This window comes from Betta splendens, chromosome 7 (assembly GCF_900634795.4).
Source record: "Betta splendens chromosome 7, fBetSpl5.4, whole genome shotgun sequence".
Taxonomy (NCBI): domain Eukaryota; kingdom Metazoa; phylum Chordata; class Actinopteri; order Anabantiformes; family Osphronemidae; genus Betta; species Betta splendens.
Genome location: NC_040887.2, coordinates 6860544 through 6880092, shown reverse-complemented (window position 1 = coordinate 6880092; position 19549 = coordinate 6860544). Strand labels below are relative to the sequence as shown.

The following is a 19549-nucleotide window of genomic DNA, read 5'->3' as shown; positions in this document are numbered from 1 at the left end:
ACGAGGACGCACGAGCTCATTCAGGGATGGCGTCCTCAAAGAGAATGTCAGTACTGTCGGCTCGATTCGGCTCGACGGGCTCACGACCAGCCAGCGTGCCGAATGCGTGCGCGTGAGCGTGCGCACCAGCAGGTGGTGCATTCCTTTGCTTTTATGAATCGCCGCCGCTGCGCGTCACGCGGAGGCGGAGCTCGTGCGCTCCCGTCGACGTGCAGGCGCAGGGCAGCAGGCAGAGGGCAGCAGGCTGGGTCCGCCTCATCCCGACTGGATCGCAGGACCGGCAGCATCCTCCTCCGTCCGCACCGACGACGAAGCACGGGAACAGCGCAACCGTCCACGGGAAACGGCACATTCTTCACGACGGCGCCGAGATGCTCGCCTGCACCGAGATGATCACTATGTGTCTGCAGTCCGCCAAGCGCGAGCACCTGAGAAAGCAGCAGGCGCTCGACCACAACCAAAACCAAGGCGCCTCTCTCTTCCAGGATGTGAGTACGATTCCGGTGTTGTGACATTACAGTTTTTTTTTAAACCGCAGCCTTCTCCGCGCATCTTTCCCCGTTTGCGCCGTTTTGCGTCCGTCGAATCACAGAATCACAGTGCGCCCACTGCCCTTCATCCGCTATTCGCGAACCCTTCGCCGCCGTTTAACGCGTGTGCGCGTCAGCCTCGCGGTTCTCACCGGCTTAATGCCCAGCGACAGCCCTGTTACGCAAGGAAGGTGAGCGGATGCCCATCGGCGCGTAAAGAACTCTGGGGCCATCCGTCAGAGTGGCCGGGACGCCGCTCACCTCTTAACCTGGCCGCCTTTCACCCTCTCGCGTTGAGGGCCTTGACATTGTTTGCAGGCGTGCACATATCAAACATGATATGGCATGAATCTTTCATGAGCAGCCCTCCCCTCACGCCGCTCCGTTGACAGCTCCGCTCCGCTGGTGAGCGGCGCTTTGCCCGGAGCCTTCGTGGTGACTTTGCCTCTGGTTTTGCAGAAGAGGACGCTCCAGGAACGCAGTGGAGCACATTTCCAGGTTCTGACTGGAAATGAAAATCTCTTTATCCTGGAGGCACATTGTGTGGGAGCAATCGACTCTGCGTCTGGTTTCATTGCAGTTAGGATCCTCTCCGTCTCAAAGGTGCATCACTTCCGAGCTTAATGTACTTTCCTGTTTCCCAACAACTTAATTATCACAAAGCTCTAATTGTCTTTCTCAGCATGGGCTGCTACAGTACATTTGGAGCTGAAAGGCTCACATTCATTCCCCAGAGAGTCTTTCTGAAATATGCGTTTCCTTCAGTGGCTGATGGGGAACAGTGTCATCATCTGAGCCGCTAAAAATGGCCTCGCTGTGTCTCCGAGCTCTTCTTGCTGCAGCTTTTATTGCATAAAACAAGCCGCATTGATGTTGGTAAAAACAGAAGATCTCCATAAGCTCCGTGGGATGAGAGCACCTCCAGCGACTCCAGCAGCCTCCCACTAAGAGCACGACTACAGGCCAGATAGCTACATTGGCTCCTCGGCTTGTTTATCGCTTTCAATTTGTTTCCCTGCTTTTACGGTGCAGCTCTCTGGCGCTTTGGACAGGATGCTTCCATGGGCACTTCAGCGATTTAGGGGTAGTTGACAGAGACAGTGTGGCCTCTAGACTTGATGCCAGCAGCTGCATTCCAGGGTCATCACACTCAAAGATACTGAAGCACCATACGAGTATATTTCAAGTCACCTATGGCGATAATTGACTTTAATGAGCAGACTTGTGGACCAGGAGAGCTGTTATCCATCACAGGCTAAACCCCAAGTCTGCCTTTACTCTGCGCCGATGAATGACAGCTCAACCTTTCACGCTCACAAGCGTCCGGCTCTTTCTTCCTGGCATGGATTCAGCCGGCGTGATTTGGAAGAGTGATGCCGATAGAAGGCAGGATGTGAATGGAGCGTGTCTGAAAACCGTGTCACGCTAGACAGACGGCAGCTGGAAGCAAGAGCGCCGCTCTACGCTGATGACGCTGGACTCGCTCTGTGCCCACAGGGTGATTGAGCGACAAAAAAAAAAAAGGAGGTGCCACTCTGATCTCACACAGTTCACACTCCACAAACAGACCTGGCTTCTCTTCTCACAGTGAGGATGATGGAGATGCTAATACTGATGTTATTACCGCTCAAGCGACTCAGCGTAAACGACTGGCACTTCTTGCTAAAGCGACACAATATTTCCCAGCGCCTCGGGAGAGGAAAACATTAAAGCTATGATTTCCGAGCTCCCCTCGAGTGCACATAAATGTCAGCACTTAATTCCCTCAGACGTCCCGGGCCCCTTTGCTGCCGATGCACAGAAACTACAGCTTCCTTGCGCATCGGGAACGAGAAGCGTGGTCGTATCTGCAAAAGCTGCACCTGTTTCTGTCGCGTGGATTTCTTGCCTTTAATTGAAACCTTTTCTCTCTCGTTGCAGATATTCCGCCGGGCGGACAAAAACGGTGAGTAAGCAAAGCGTGCAGCTAATTGGCCTGATTAAAAGTCAATGAAAAAACGCTTTGAAGAAGCTGTTGCACCAAAGAAATGCCTGTGTGAGCCGTTAAAACCTTTGATGACCTCACTCGGTGTCTATCTGTTAGAGTTATTGTCAACCTTGAGAGGCTCAGGAACAGATGTAGGTCAGTGCCCAGTGCTGAGAAGTGCAGCTGTGTCCTTTGAGATATGCTGGGCCCACATCCACAGATACATCTTCAGTTATGCAGCAAATGTCAGATTGCTATAACTGAGCTTATGCCTGTTTGTAAATCCAAATCGCACAAACTCACCAGAGAGATGGGAATTAAACAAATTCTCTCTGCAATCATGTCACTGCAGCATTTGATTAACGGGCTACAGTGTAACATCTAAATCCCCACTCCGCTTCAAAGGAAATCATCTCGCCCACCATCCCCCCGGGAAACACAGCTGCGTGACGAGCAGGGAAACTGTTTTCAGCTTTCCTCAGTAATGCTCTGCGTCTCCGGCTCTAACAGGCGCGTGAAAGGCAGCGGCGAACGCGTGCCGGCCCGTTTGGATGCATGGTGGAAGCAGGGCTCACTGTCCCAACGATTGCGAGTTACTGTTACTGTTGCTGCTGCAGGCTGAGACCGCCGGAGAGGCTTCTCCCCCGTGCGCCGTACTCATTCATTTGCAGTTTCTTAATTAATGCAGCATCCAGCGCTGTGGCGCAGAGGATTGGAGGCCACAGCACAGAGCTCAGATCACAGTGTGTGCAGCTCTGGATGAAGGGAAGACATTCACACCATCACCTGGCAGCATGCAGCAAGACACTAGATCCTACAGGGACATGCATATTAGACTTTTTGCCTTTCTGACACTGGGACAATGCTGTAAAAGTGTATTCACTGTGTTTCTCTGCAAGTTCATGTGCTCCTGATGACCATGAACTATTAGTGCGATGCCGTAAAGCTTCATGGATCCCTTGGTTCCTGCCAGGACACGAGCTTCAGCACGTTTAGAGCCTTGGAGTCGGGTCACGGTCAGTCGGATGCAGCCGCTAGATTCTGGCTCAGGCTTTAATCACGTCTGCGCGTGGATCACGGCCGAGTCCACGCTCGTCCCGCTGCCGCCGAGCACCGGGAGAAACGGTGAACGCTTGCGTAACGCGCCATCTGAGCCGCACTCAGCTTGTTTCCTCCAGCGTCTAATTGGGTGTGAATGAGATGAGCGCTGATGCAGAACGATGGGGAATGATTCAACGATGCAACAGACTGTGTTTACTCCAACATCGGGAGGAAGGAACTTTACTGGAAAGTTATAGGTGTATATAATAATTATAACTCAGCCTCCTTGAATATAGCTGTGATTTAATAACACAGGTATTCTTTGGGTGTTGTGTATCTTATCGACTCCTCCTTATGGCGTTAATTTCCACGTCTTTGCCTCCTTTCAGACGACGGGAAGTTGTCTTTGGAGGAGTTCCAGTCGTATTTCACGGATGGCATCCTCACTGACGAGCAGATGCAGGAGCTCTATCACTCCATCGACAGGCAGCAGCCAGAGTAAGCTCGTCCTCCAGCTCGTCTGCTGCTGCCGCCAGTCAGCTGTCAACACCTAGAGCTCCAGTGAATTCTGTGTCAGGTCTCCAATAGTGAGCTGCACGTCCTCAGAGTTTGCAGCTCAGGACTGACAATCAAAATCAGTACTTGTTCCTTTTTTAAGTTTTGCCAAAGGTCTGCAGCCTCTGGGCTTTGAGGTAGTTTACCAGTTTACCAGATTTTCAATTAATGGCTAAGTATTAAGTTGGAGCCTGAATGACTGACAAGCTTCTTTGTTTATCTTATGTTATTTGTTTACATTATTATTATCTTATGTGGATAAAAAGACTTTTATGCTGTACTGGACTCTTCACAGCACTATGGAAAAAAACATATTCAAACTCTGTTTAATCTCTGACTGTCTGTGTTTCTTTTGCCTTCTCTCCATTCTTCTCTCCAGAAACCTGGACATAGACAAGCTCTCAGGTAATTATTGTTTCTACTGTGCAAAAAGCTCTGTTTCCATGGCGCTGACTCGTCAGCGAAGATGTGACCATTGCATCTGATGAGCTACTTTCAGAACACTGCTCATCACAGGCCAGCGTCCCTAACGTGTCCTCTCCTCCTCCAGAGTACTTCATTCCTCATGTGGGAGAATACGTCAATGTTCTGTCTGCTCTGGAAAAGCTGAATGTGGCCATTCTGAAGGCCATGGACAAGACTAAAGAGGTGGGTGAGGACCGCTGTGTTGACCTCTGCCTGCTCCGTCTCTCTGACAGTAAATGTAGATGACAGTGATGACGATTGTGACGCGTTCATCAATTAGAGCGTTATGAATAATGTCATGAAGCAGAGCCCAACACCGGAGAACTTCCAGCCGAGGTGCGATCAATAGCTCAGCTCGTTCTTTATCGATCCCATCTAAACCCCCAGCACAGGAGCACAGAACTGTTGCACGAGAAGGGAAAACGTGTCCACGGTTGTGTTGTTGACGTTGCAGCGAGCTTGCGTTTCGCTGCCGTGCAGGACGTGGGTGTGGAGCTGAGGCCGTGGCGTCCACTGGTGTCCACCAGCCCACCAGGCCACCAGGCCACCGGACCGCTTCAGCTGCTGTAGCTTCTTCCAAGTCCAACTCTGTTATTAACCAACGCACGCGCTCTTCTTTTCTCAGGTTTATCTCCATCCTCTATACAGCCTTCTTCTTCTTCTTCTTCTTCTCTGTCTTTGGCTCCACAGCTGCTCGTTTTTTCCCCTCTCTTTGTGTTTCCCCCTTTTATATATCGCCCCTGCTTTCTCACAGCTCATGCATTTTTAATTTTGCTATTAGTCTGTCAAAAGGCTTTCGCTGCCTTGAAAGGCACATATTCTTATCAGCTCCAGTTATTTAGCTCTTATTCTCCACCAAGTCTCCCATGGAGCAAACATACACGAGACCTTTGAACTAACTTCAGGCAATATTGTTTTCATAGTGTGGACACAAACTGTATGTGTAAATATAATTTCCTGCAAAAACATATAGATCTCTTTTAGCTGCCCTGTTTAAAGAAAACATAGGGAAGCTGTGGTTTTTTGGCTTGACATAAAAGAGGAGGCTCAATTTTTCATCAAATGCAGCGTCTCTGCGGTGGCAGCCGGTGGCCGGAGACTAGAGGTGACAAATGACGATGACGATGCGCTTGGTGTGACTCTCCAGGAGTACCAGGGCTCCTCGGTGCTGGGCCAGTTCGTGACCCGCTTCCTGCTGAGGGAGACCTCCACCCAGCTGCAGTCGCTTCAGTCGTCCCTCGACTGCGCGATGGAGGCCGTGCACGACCAGGGCTGCACCGGGCGGAGGGCGCCGCAGACGCCCCAGGACCTGCCCATCCAGAGGGCGGCCAAGCGCCCCGGCCGACGCATCCAGAAGAACATGTGTCTGTCCCCGACCGACCCGTACTCCGGCATGCTCACCACAGGTACAGTACGTCAGGGGCGTCGGCACTGAGCAGGAACACCGTTTGCTGTAATACTTGACGACGTGCTGAGCTCCTGTTGTGTCCCGCGGGTCAGGGGTCAGCGTGGAGCCAGACAACCACTGGGGATCCCAGCTCAACCAGCTGGAGCAGCTCATAGACAAGCTGGAGTGCGAGGTTTGTACCAGTCTGCCGGTGGAAAACGTGGCGGCTCAAACAGCTATTGAGGATTCAGTGCATGGATTCAGTCCTAGTGTTGGTGCTGAGATAACAGATAGCTGCAAGTTTTAACAATACTTTGCCTTTAAGTATTAAAAAAAGCCCAACTATCTCCACAACTCCTCTGCATGGATTTCTGTATTATTCATTTTTAACTGTAAACCAAGCATTTCCCCGTGTTTGATGTCAGGGCTACGAGGACAGTGAACGCACTAATAATTGCATTTTCTTATCTTGGCCATGCAGACGAGAAATTACTGTAGTATAACAACAGTATTACTGTGCTGACAAACTGTGTCTCCATATTCAGAGTCCACATCTGGAACCTCTGAAAGAGGACACATTAGCAGGAACGTATAAGTCGGTGAGTGGAATATGTGCATAGACTCACTAATATATGATTTATTTTACAGTAATAATAAAAATGACTATTCCGCCATTAATTTAATTATTGCCTCCTCTCCAGAACATCCTTCTTGTCCAGAGACAAATGTCTGTGAAGGAGAGCGACGTGGAGCCGTTTCAGCGAGCTCTCAAGACCTACTCAGACTCCACCAGCAGCCAGGCCAACAACCTGCAGTACGTCCCTCTGTCTGCCTCCGTGTGCTTCACCTGGCCTTTCCCAAACACACCATTTAACGCCTCCTGCCCCTCCCGCTGTCTCTCTCATTTTCAGCGTTTCAGTCCAGAACCTGCCAGACAGATCGTGCTTCATCATGTACGAGTTTTGGCAGGACCGTCTCTCCTGGATGAGGTGAGATCAGCTGCTCAGTGTTACTGCTATGCCGGGAGGCAAGCGTTCGTCTCATCCTCCTTCTCCCTCCTTGCTCTCAGCCATCTGCATTCGTCCGCCAGCAAGACCTTCCAGCGCTGCGTCATCGACTCACTGGAGGAGCCGGAGATGGTCTCTACCATGCTCCTCCCAGGTACAAAGCAGAAAGCTAGAGAAATCTCCCACGAGTCCGACTTGATGTGCTTTTCATAGTTTTATGAATGAATAATAACTTTTCTCGATTTTCGCGAATCTGTGAGAACTGGGCAGATAAAAGCATGTGGAAATATTAATGCATATCATGCATTATGCATAATGCATAGAGGAGCCTATGCTAAGGATGTTCTAGAACAATTAGAACAGTTAGAAAATTTAATCCAGGAGCTAAGATGGCTGAACATTTAAGCTCTGACCAGTGTTGCTGATTTGTTTCCTTTTACAGCCTCTTGGTGGATCATGAACAACAACTGACCGGACAAAGCTGATGATAGTCTACACAACAAAACCAGGAGTATGAGCGATTTTTTACCTATTTCACGTCCACTTTCTCCTCGTGGCATGACCAGGATTGTTTTTGCAAAGCCAGTTGCAAGGTTATAAAAAATATGATTGTTTAGATTGCGAAGCAAACTCTGGTGAGAACGAACTGAGGTAATGCAATATTCTGTTGTGTGTTCAGGACCTGTGGCAAACGTTGTTTCACAATATCGGCACATTCCTTGATTCCTTTTAATGCACATGAGAAAAAACAAACACGTTTTGCATGATGACTCTGTGCTACTTTGTTGCATTTACACATCTTAGCGTAGATTTCATTTAAATCCAAACCGCTTGGTCGCCCATCGCTGATCGTCTGCTACAGACAAAGACGGATCTCTGCATTTCCTCCTGCTCCCTCTGTGACGTCGTGCTTCGTTGTTGTTTTCAGAGCTTTGCTGCCGAGCGTCTTCGTGTGAGGCGATTAGACAGACGTTACATAGAACAGATGATGTGATTATGGTCCATTTTTAACTGTTATCGTTTGTGCATCACTTCTGCACTTTAAAAAAACACAACAAACTAGGACCTTATTGTGAAGAGCAGATATTTATTTTAGGTAGTCGATGGAAAACGTAGAATCAACTGCTGTTACTGTGCAATGAGCCAAGAGTTGCCCTCAAGTGTAGTGAGACATTAACAGGACTACAATGTACCAAATAATTACTTAGTTTGCCTGAAGTGTTAATCTAGTATTAAAACCTAAAAGCCATTATTTAGCATTTTCAGTGCATAAACAATACACATAAATACAAGATTATATTTTGAGCATTAGAACATTTAAATGAGATTCACTAGGATCATGTACATTAATGAAAACAGAAGTAACTGTCGTATATCTGGCAATGTGACAATGTGAGAGATGAATGTGTTCACTTATTCAAGTGTTTATCATTTCTTTTATGAAGAGTATAAAATGTTATGTGGATGTTTTCTGGCATGAAATAAAGTTCTTGCTGATGATGATGACATGTAAAAATGCTTCAGTCGTCTCTTTGGGTCGGATGAGTGCACAGTGGATTATTATTCATTCAACTTATTTGTGTGTGAAACTTATGGGGTCTTCAGTGTGAAACTTTGTGAAGTTTCAACCTAAAAAAAGCCGCTGAGAAAAGAAGAAACTGTTTAGTTTCGTACATATCGGCTGAAACCTTTGAAAAACATTAAAGGAATATTTTAAGCCCACCTTGTGTTGAACCCTGGGAAATTGGCTTTTTTCACTCTTCAAAGGCACTCGGCTCTTTTTCCTTGTCGCCGATGGTCAACATGAAACAACTGTAGCCTAAAACCTTACTGGCAGACGGTCTGCAGCAGAGGCAGCTCATATTTTACATAAAAAAAAAAAAAATATGAAATAAAATTTCATAAAGTGTTGCAGCATCTTTATCTCAGGGTGTAATATTTACCAAATTTAAACAGAATAAAGTTATTTTTCATTTTTTCAATTTAACATCATTTAAATAACACTGTTAATGAAACACATGTCATGTTCACGTTTAACCTTTTCTTGCACATTATGTAGACTTTAATAATGAAGGTAAATGCAGGGGACTCAGACCATTTAATGTGGACTAATTGCCTTTCAATTTATTCCATTTGCAACATTCGGCTGAGTGCTTGTCCGTACGTGGGATTAATGCACCTGAGTGTCACTCCAGGGCAACCGCTCAACCAGAACCTTATGCACAGGTGAAGAGCTGAGAGAGGCAAAGCAAAGCCGAGGACAATGACAAGCAGAAGCTGGAGAAGGCAAGAGGGGAGAAGGAGGAGGAAGACGTGGGAGTTTGGAGTAGCGGACTCAGAGAACGCAGCTCATATCTACTACCGTTTTCCAGGCCATCCTCGGATTAGTGACAGCTCAAGGCACAAATGATATTTCTGGAATTAGAGGCTGCCTGATGTGTCTTATCAGATGGGCTCAGCTGCCTGCCTTCGCTGGCCATGCGCTGGACCGGCTGCCGGGTGACACCAGACGGAGGAGCACATGCCCATGCAAACATGCAAACATGCAAACATGCAGGCCAGTTGTGGCGCTCGCCAAACCAGGGCCATGCTGTTCTTCAGGGTTACGTCTGAGAGCTTGTATTTCTGCTAATAAACAGCGAGAGAGCTGTGGTTTCAGTGCAGATAAGAACACTGTCTTTAAAAATACATCAGTGCAGCACTGAATAATGGAAGAGAAACAGCGGCAGTTATGTTATGGGTTCCATCCTCAGGTCAATACAAGGCCCGGTTTCCATAGTGATGCGAAAATAAACACTAAAGGTGAGTCACTTACAGTGACAAGCTTTTTGGCTGAAAAAGAATCTTTTAGTATGTGTTCATTAACCAAAAAGGAGAATTGATCAAAGTTGGGTGATTATATAACAAACTCGCCCGGCGTGTGGCTAGACAAAATAAAGCCCTTCATGAACCATGCAGTGATGGAGAGGTTCAGGAGGAGGTGGAATGAAAAGCACCAGCGTGAAGCACACACACAAAGGGGAAAGACTGAGAATAGAAATATGGGAAAGGAAAAGAGCAGCAGAGACGCAAAATAAATCCAATATGCATCACCAACATTATTGTGTGGAGAGTGGGGTTGTCAGAGGAACATGAAAGGGAGAAATGTGAAAAACAGAGGAGTGTAGGAGGTGTGAGCTCCCAGGCATCTATATCGAAGCATGATATTATTATTTTCCATTAAGAAAAGCACATGTACATGTTTTAAGCCCCATGTTGCATTTACTTACAATGAACAAACGGAGACGACTGAATCAAGAAAGGCAAGATAGGAAAGTGTGAAAATAGAAGAAGAGGAGCAATGAAGAGCTGCTACCACTCACTCACACTTCAAATTTAAACCTTCACTTTTGCTTTATTGGAGCATTTTCTGTGCCCTGGTAACTGTCGCTGGGGTTCGCCTATTTTTAAACTGCGCGTGTAAGAATGTGCTGTTATTACCTGCTGACATTCAACACGAGCTCATGTGGGAATGACACGTGACGTCGTGGATTTGTCTCACGGCCAGCGGAAGCCTCCCCTGGGACATGACCGACACCGCTGCATGAAAAGCTTCCACCCTTCTCTCTGCAACATGTGCCACCGCTGCCTGCGCAAGGTGTAATTAACGTGTCATCATCCCAGTGGTAATATTCATAACTGTACGTCATGCATCTTATTGAGAATCTCAGCAGTGCAAACAATACACTCACTAATAGGTAGATTGTATAAATAAATATATAATATATATATTCACCACATTAGGTTAATATATATTATATATTTAAATATATACAATCTTCTATCTATCTATCTATCTATCTATCTATCTATCTATCTATCTATCTATCTATCTATCTATCTATCTATCTATCTATCTATCTATCTATCTATCTATCTATCTATCTATCTATCTATCTATCTATTATATATATTATATTATACTTATATTATAATTGCGATGTTAGTATGTTGTATGTATATGACGTGAGTATGTTTAGTATGTCGTGTTTAATGAGGGAAGTCTACATTTTGTTATGTAATTTATCAAAGTAAATGTATATTTACACTTAATATCAATAAAAGTAGTTTTATATAAAAGTGGGGGGAGAGTAGTCTGAATTGGGTTCTGGAGCCGTGCTCCACCTCATACATCGCACTCAGTTCGCCAGCCGCGAGTGATTCCAAGCCGCTGAGTGCCGCATCCACCGGCGGAACGGAAGCTGCCCCGCACGGCTTCTCCTGCTGAGCAGCTCAGCCGCCCTTCTTTCTGTTCGCTCGCTCACCCGCATCAGGTGAGACCCTGCAAGGGTCGCTATTGGCTCTTGTCTCAGACCTTCCCCGAGGTGATTGGTGGAGTGACGAGCACTCAGCACGTGACCTCTACAATGAGCTTCCTCCCACGACAGAACACGTGGCCGACGAGCTGAATTTATTAGTGGGCTTCGGTAAAATAAAGTTTAGTGATGGTGCATCATGTGATAAAACTCAAGATATACATTGTAATAGATTTTGTGCGTTTCTGATAAACGTTAACGTTGGATAAAATCAGAAATTCCTTGTGCAGTGGGTGACCTGAATCGACTTACTCGTAAAGAAGCCTGATAGGAAAACAGGCATGCTGGGAAATATTGCAAAACAGGAAACGAGGCATGCTGGGAGAAAGAGTCGTACAAACATGTACGTACAAATGTGCACAAAATAACGTTGTCAGTTGCGTTTATATGTACAGTTAGACGCTTTCTGCAGTGGACTAACTCTAAATGAAATGACTTCTCATGAGCTATTAGATTTACACTGTGTGTCAATTTGTAACTAAATGAATGCAGCATATTGAGATTTATGTAACTTTATTTTTGTGCAATACAGTCTAATCACGAATTTCATTCCGGAGGTCATATTCGTCTTACATAAGCAAGACACTGTAAAACATGCTAAAGAAGGCTTCCTAGTTGATAATACGCAGTCTACCAGTCTGCGTTTTTTTAAGTTTTCCCATGATGCACCGTGTCTTCAAAACTTTGCCGTTTAGGGATTAGATGCTAACAGTCGTTGCTGTGTCCATCACTGTTAAAGTCATCGTTTGTAGCGTTACTCGCTTTTTAAATATAACTTCATAATACGAAGCTACTTCCACATTAATGGCACCATGACTGTGAGCAACTGTTGCACCTCCGCTTATTTATGCTCCTGTTCCGCATTTCTTCATCCGGGCATTCAGAAAACTTGCACTCTGGGCTACACACTGAGAACCCGTTTCTCTACACCCGCCCAGGGGAAAGTCCCCGGACACGTGGCAGAAAGTGCCGCTGGTGAGAACCAGCGTTGACCGTCGCGCCGCCGTCATGAAGCTAAGACGTTCTCCCGAACCGAGCTCGGTGGTCGCCGGTCGACCTTGTCAGCGTTGATAGATATGCAAGTAGGCTGCACGCAGCCGAACACAATGGGGCTTATTCTCCGAATGCACTTTTTACAGCACACGCACATTAGTCAGGTTTCAATTATGATTAAAGTATATAACTATACTTATATATAACTATATATAAGGTTATACGTAAATCTATATAAGTTTATTTATTATTACATACATATACATACAACATATACACTGTAGTTGAAAAACGAGTTGTATAATAAAAATACTTACTACCTATCACTAGTAATTTAACTGATGTGTTTTTATATGATTCAGTATGTAGAATTTACATTAAAAACTTATTGATAAGTACAGTATTATTATAATTAATTACCTATTAATGCTATAATAATATTAATATATGTATATTATTTCAAGTCATATTTTCTATTTTACAAGTAAATAATTTCTATTCAGGACAATAACTTTAGCACAGAAAATGTTAATGGCACTTACATATACTGCTTCAAAGCTTTACGGCTGAATTAGAAATGGACAATTCTTCTGTAGTCTCTATGTCACGATTGATGTCAGCACGTCTTTTAAACGCACGTGTCGCCATCTCGTGGTCAATTATGTGACATGCACCAAGTTAATCCGGTGTGAATATCCAGAATAGATTCAGACAGCTCAACCTGACTCTCGAGGCTATAATCTGCTTAATTATCTACAAACTTACCCTTCCAATAAATAATACCACTCATATTGTAAATATTTAAATGTATTGGGGGATATATGTAGATCGAAATATAAAATGGACCAGTTGCTCATAAAATTTAGTCTCTACTTAGTTCTGCCTAAACAAATGCAGACGCATGACAAATCGCTATGATCGTTATTCTGCACTGTTAGTCCTGAACAGGGGGGTGGGGTGTCACCTTTCTCCACAGGAGACAGAGAACAAAGGCACCTGTTTTTCCCCACGGACGCCTCTAGGGGGAGCAGCAACCACGCAGCATCCATCCTAATGCAGCCAGACGTAAGACCACACGCCGCACGCTCAGACATACAGTACGCAGCAGGATTAGGCAGTACACAAAAAGATTATAGCGTCACGTGGGGGCCTCCTCCAAATGGTACCAGTAACCTACTTCCCCCTCTCGGCTCCCAGCTTTCCCATAATTCATCTGGAGTGGGTGTAGGCTCAGGCAGCAGCAGCATCACAAAGGTTGAGCTCCTCCCCGCCGTATCCTGGAGAGATGGAGGGAGGGAGAAAGAGGATCAGGGTCAGATGAGTTTCAGACTGAGTGACGAAAGCGGAGAGTGTGCATACGAAGAGGAGAGCGCGCGTGCATGTGCGTGACAGAGGGAGGGAGAGAGAGAGAGAGAGAGAGAGAGAGAGAGAGAGGAGGAAATCCACGCAGGAGGAGGAAGGGGACATAAAAGGAGCAAAGAAAAGGGGGGGAAAAGAAAAAAGACAAGACAAGGGGACCCAGATTACCGGGGAAGATGGCTGAGCCGGAGCTGAAATCACGAAGCAGCCGGGAAAGCGTTGCCAAGGCGTCGAGCCAGGAGAGGATGGGGGGTAGGTACGGTGCACGCTGGCTGTCCTGCAGGCGCCACATGGCGCAGGGCGGCAGTATTCCGCCATGCGCTCTGATGCAATGTTGCCTGATGCGCCGCGGTAGCTGCGCCTGCGAGGGTCCGCCGGCTGCGCCTGCAGGTGAGCGGAGGAGGGCTTGTGTGTCTGCGCAGGGCCTGCACACGCAACCACCTGATGCAGTGTGTTTACACTGATGGAAGGAGGGGGGTACGAGGCGCCAGCGGATTACCCACGCAGCCTTTATAAGCGGTGTGACCTGTTTAACTCCGCGGCTCTGTCCTCTCTCCTGCAGCCGCTGCCGCCGACCCGGACCGGGACGGTGCCATCGCGGAGCGCCCGGCGTCTCCGCCCCCCCCCGCGACCACCCCCCCCGCCGCCCCGGGCCCCGCCGGCGGCTCGCCCGCCAAAGGGGAGAAGATCGAGCTGAAGCGCAGCATCACGCTGTTCAACGGCGTGGGCATGATCATCGGCACCATCATCGGCTCCGGCATCTTCGTCACGCCCACGGGCGTGGTCAAGGAGACGGGCTCGGCCGGCCTCTCCCTCATCGTGTGGTCCGCCTGCGGCGTGGTGTCCACCATGGGCGCCCTGTGCTACGCCGAGCTGGGCACCACCATCGCCAAGTCCGGCGGCGACTACACGTACATCCTGGAGGTGTACGGCGAGCTGGCGGCGTTCCTCAAGCTGTGGGTGGAGATGCTCATCATCCGGCCGTCGTCGCAGTACGTGGTGTCGCTGGTGTTCGCCACGTACCTCCTGAAGCCCCTCTACCCGAGCTGCCCTGTGCCCGACGGCGCCGCCAAGCTCATCGCCTGCATGTGTCTGAGTGAGTGGGGTTGAACGACCTCGCGGTCGCTGCAGGTGGGCCCGATTCACACACCTGCTCCGTTCTGTGTCGGTCTCCGCAGCCTCGCTCACGTTCGTGAACTGCATCAGCGTGAGAGCCGCCACCAAGGTCCAGGACCTGTTCACGGCCTCCAAGCTGCTGGCGCTGATCATCATCATCCTGTTTGGCTTCGTCCAGATTTCCACAGGTGAGCCGTTAGCAGCGCTGGATCAAAGCAGCACACATATCTGACTGAGGGCAGCGAGCGCAGCCAGGCCGACGGCCCCTCTTTCACCGAGTCAGCGCCGAACACAAGGCCTGTGTGTCCGCGGTGCGTGGGAGCGAGTGATGGCATCCATGGAAACGATGGCGACGGCTGCTGTCGATCAATGCGGAGGAAGATCACTGCCAGTGTAGCCGGGGTTAACTGCATATTGAAAAGCAGCAAAGAAATTAAGTGTCATTGTTACTAAACGAGTTTCAGTAATTCAAAACTCAGCAGCGCGGGAAGACGGCGTGACCCTCGTCTGCTCAATGCACATCTGCCCCTCTTCTCTTTTTTTATTTCCCTTTGGCAAAAGCCACACCCACCACCATTGTGCTCCACACTGTGTCGCCATGGAAACTAGCCGGCGAAGCTTGCCGGCTGCTGTCACACTGTGGTCTTTGAGGGGACGGGGGAAAAAAAAACACATGCGCGTGTAACATAACAGGCCTCGAGGAAGAAATGGAAAAAAGGGGAGTCATTACCATGTGAAAGCAACAGGTAGAGGAGAGTCACACGGGAGCAGGAGGAACACACACACACACACACACACACACACACTGCTCATTTCTGTGTGTTTGCAGGTGATGTGCCATACCTGACCCCAGAGAAGGCGTTTGAAGGCAGTAAAATGGGGGTGGACAACATTGTGCTGGCTTTGTACAGTGGTCTCTTTGCTTTTGGAGGCTGGTGAGAAGAGAGAGTGTGTGTGTGTGTGTGTGTGTGTGTGTGTGTGTGTGTGTGTGTGTGTGTGTGTGTGTGTGTGTGTGTGTGTGTGTGTCTGAACTTCCCTGATTGCAGACCGCAAATAAAAGGATTTATTAATCGATGCAGCCTGATAACCCTCGGTCTTTTCTTTCTAGGAATTACCTGAATTACGTAACTGAGGAGATGATCAATCCAGAGAGGTGACTTAAATGTGATGAGTTTGTGCTTGGAGACACTGAACCCCAGCATACGATAACGCCCTGCATGTGCATCCACCGAGTTCCTGCTCGAATCACAGCAAACCTGTTATCAAATGACCTCTGACCTTTCCCTCCGCAGGAACCTGCCCCTGTCAATCATCATATCCATGCCCATAGTGACTGTGGTGTACGTTCTGACCAACCTGGCCTACTTCACCACCATCTCTCCTCAAGTTATGGTGGAGTCCGAGGCCGTTGCCGTGGTGAGCATCGCGCCTCAATGGTCGGTTTGTTTTGTTTTCCACCTCCCTTCACACGCGTTTCCGTGTGTTTGTGTTTGACAGAGTTTTGGGGAGTATCACCTCGGTGTGATGTCCTGGCTCATTCCCGTGTTCGTGGGCCTGTCCTGCTTCGGCGCCGTCAACGGATCCCTCTTCACCTCAGCACGGTGCGTGTTTTCCTTCTCACACATGCGAATTGATCGTCGGGGGAGATTATTTAGTGTCGTGGGCTCAGAAACGGGACTCCTGAGCGCTCTGGAAAAACACGCTGGCTTCAAGGGGTGAACGGGCGAAAATATTTTGGAGGAAGCAAAGTTTTACGTGACGGGAATGCGAGAGGGGCTTGTTTGATCTGAGGCTGTTATTGGGAACCGGGCACAGCTTCAGGGTTTCACCACAGAACGTCTCTCCTCCAGGCTGTTCTACGCCGGCGCTCGGGAGGGTCAGCTCCCCGCTGCTCTGGGCCTGGTCCACACCGACCTGTTCACCCCCGTCCCGTCCCTCATCTTCACCGTAAGACCCTCATTCATTCGTTCTGCAGCAGTGGTTTTGTCCCATAATAAGTGATGGTGTTGCTGCCTTGCTCTCGTCCGGGCCCAGTGCTGCCTGTCCATGATGTACGCCATCTCCCAGGACATCTTCTCCGTCATCAACCTCTTCAGCTTCTTCACGTGGCTCTGTGTGGGCATGGCCATAGCCGGGCTGCTCTGGCTGCGCTTTACCAAGCCCGACCTCAGAAGGCCCATCAAGGTAGACTCTCCTCCACGGTTCAGTCAAAGAGCCGCTCGCCTGAATTTTTTCTTTGTTTCTTTGTCCTCTCGCTGGCTGTGTAAATTGAAGCACGCTGTGATTTCAAGGGGGTGTTTGCAGTTATACGTGGCTCTTTGTTTTGGTTTCATCATGAGATTATATTACTTTCACCTTTCCTTTGATCCCAAGCACTCGCAGTTTGTTTTGAAAGATGGATCTCGTCTTTTTGTATCACACGCATTTGTGAAAGAACACTCTCGTTGTTTGGCCACTGCAGCAGAGCATCTGTTCCATCACTGTAACATATGGGAGAGTGTTCAAATGTAACATCATCATAGTAGTAACACCAAGATCAGCATGTACAACCTGAGATGTGCCTTTGAAGTACTTACACAAGTATTATCACATCATTTTCACATCAGTTAAAACGACATTAAGTCAGGAATAACTGATGTAAGTAATGCGTGTAATGCTGTTGTAATGGACCCCCTGCTGAGAACAGAGGCCTCCTCCTGCAGGTGTACCTCTTCATCCCCGTGACCTTCGTCCTGGGCTGCGTCTTCATGATCGTGGTGTCCTTCTGGGCGGCGCCGTTCGAGTGCCTGGTGGGCAGCAGCATCATCCTGACAGGCATCCCGGCCTACCTGCTGGGCTACAAGTGGAAGAAGCCGCATGTGGTCAAGAAGATGCTGGGTGAGTGTTTGCTCCGGCGCCGTTGTTGGCGTTAGAACACTCACGTCAGCGTCTCTGCCTCCAGCAGAGTCGACGTGTTGGTGTTTAACGTCTCCCGCGCGCGTTACCTCTGAGGGAGCTGACGCGATGAGCTGTTCTCTCCACAGAAATCTTCACCTTGTTCTGTCAGAAGGTCTTCATGTCGGTTCCCGAGGAGAGGGAGCAGCAGGGGGCGGCTGAGTAGAGGCGGAGGCCCGGCGGCGCCGAGGACCTCGATGTTTCATCCTCCACGCGTTTGCGTTCATTCAGTCTAAGTGGCTTAAATGAGGGTTTGACATGAATGTACATATAGATGTTTAACATGTCAAACAGACTCATCGGAGTCGCGATTTGACATTTAGACATTTTCCACTACTGGTTTTGAATCACATCTCTTTTGATCCGGGTCATGCTTTTATTCTGCTTTATGGAGTATTTGTAGTCACACTGAAAGCACATGCAGCAAACACAACAAACTCTAGTGGCCTAAAACGTCAAGTCAGCGTGTTAGACTTTTTAAAGTGTATTACTAACAACTAAACATTAATAATGTTTATTGTCGTATAGTGCAGTCTTGTAGGTTATTGTACGAAGCTAACGATCTTTGAGTTGTAACCGAGAACATACCTCCCTGCGATAGTTTACGATGCTCCTGACGTGACGTGCATACAGGAACTATGTACAGCGAAGGAATTATATAACTTATATTTGTGTTACACAACAATCTATGTTTTGTATTCATCTGCAAAGCAAATCCGCAGAAGTGTCTTGAAGCACAAACTCAAATGAAGAGGAGTGTACGTGACGAGCGTTGCTGTTCCTTCAGTCATGTTCTCGTAAGCAGCACCTGTCAGTCAGGTTTGAGTCCTGTTTTAGAAGCTGTGTAGATGTTACGCTAGTGGCTGTTATAGTGCGTTCATTGTAGTGTTTGTGTTTTATACTGTGCCTGTTGTGTCAGACATGACAGTGCTGCTAGTTTGTTTTCTACGCTTTGCTTTGTTTTATGGTCCTGTAAGAACTGAATGAATGTTACAAATGTAGTGACATCAGCTTTACTTTGAACTTTATTTTTATAGGAAATGTACCTATAAAATATTGACTTTTTATCTGAATATCTGAGTGATTCCTAACGTTATTCCCAAGAGGAAACCTTGGGGAGGGAAAATGATTTGGGTCGGAAAGGTTTTCTGGGCCTTTCACTGAACACGGAGCCAGAGCCCACAAACGTCAACTGCTGCTTAGTGGATTGGCAGCTTCGGCTCCTCTCGCTGGGTGCTGACAGGTTTTATTCAAATCAACTCAATTCCAATGTGTAACTCATTGAAGATGTGTAACCGAGACCATTCCAGGTAAGGTTTGATAGATATGCAGCAAACAGCCATCGCTACGTTAGTTCAGCGACAATCAGTGAGATGCAACACACATCTGTGTGAGGGAAGCAGGATCCACAGATGATTACAACAGATTGTAATGATGTGCTGTATGCGGGTAGATCCTACATAAAGCTCAAAATAATGACCACTTCATACAGATGTGAGCACATTAACGAACAGCACAGTCCCTGAATGTCATGTGACCAATGTTTCAGCTCATATAACGTATGTATGAATATACATTCACAGCTGTTTGTGGATCTGAGAATGAGAAGTATTTCTTCATGGACGAAGGATGATACTTTTAATAAAATTTGTTAAATAAAATGACATGGAGAAAAGGTCCAATCCAATTAAAGAGTACACAATAACAGATTATTGTCATTAGTCATGGCAGGTACATGAAAATACAATCTTAAATTAGTGGTCATGTTTGTTTAATTGGATTTTTGTTGTTACCTGCCTGAATACACACCCAATATTTAACCAGAACCTGGTCCCAGCCTC

At 47.6% G+C, this 19549-nt stretch overlaps 2 protein-coding genes and 1 long non-coding RNA gene across 4 annotated transcripts; 2 read left to right on the top strand and 1 right to left on the bottom strand.

Annotated features, from left to right (window-relative positions):
- The first annotated feature begins 164 nt into the window (after window positions 1-164).
- LOC114858899 (N-terminal EF-hand calcium-binding protein 1-like) lies at window positions 165-8467 on the top strand. The gene is made up of 12 exons (XM_029156574.3): window positions 165-488; window positions 2451-2475; window positions 3927-4035; window positions 4472-4497; window positions 4643-4740; window positions 5705-5963; window positions 6058-6137; window positions 6490-6543; window positions 6646-6758; window positions 6856-6933; window positions 7014-7105; window positions 7394-8467. The coding sequence occupies exons 1-12, from the start codon at window positions 372-374 to the stop codon at window positions 7420-7422; spliced, it is 1080 nt and encodes a 359-aa protein (XP_029012407.1). The 5' UTR covers window positions 165-371; the 3' UTR covers window positions 7423-8467.
- LOC121202336 (uncharacterized) lies at window positions 8019-13580 on the bottom strand. Its single transcript, XR_005897868.2, has 3 exons — window positions 13477-13580; window positions 8675-10579; window positions 8019-8593 (listed from the first exon to the last, which is right to left on the bottom strand). It is a non-coding gene; the product is annotated as an uncharacterized LOC121202336 (long non-coding RNA).
- Window positions 10466-18781, top strand: LOC114858898 (large neutral amino acids transporter small subunit 1-like). 2 transcript variants are annotated; one of them, XM_055510387.1, is made up of 12 exons: window positions 10466-10590; window positions 13276-13364; window positions 14221-14754; window positions 14837-14962; window positions 15604-15709; window positions 15883-15927; window positions 16067-16190; window positions 16272-16375; window positions 16625-16721; window positions 16809-16958; window positions 17477-17651; window positions 17798-18781. In XM_055510387.1, the coding sequence occupies exons 3-12, from the start codon at window positions 14388-14390 to the stop codon at window positions 17872-17874; spliced, it is 1371 nt and encodes a 456-aa protein (XP_055366362.1). In that variant the 5' UTR covers window positions 10466-10590; window positions 13276-13364; window positions 14221-14387; the 3' UTR covers window positions 17875-18781. The 2 variants fall into 2 exon arrangements, with proteins under 2 accessions (XP_055366362.1, XP_029012405.1); XM_029156572.3 differs by lacking the exons at window positions 10466-10590; window positions 13276-13364 and adding an exon at window positions 13677-13910.
- The last annotated feature ends 768 nt before the right edge of the window (window positions 18782-19549 follow it).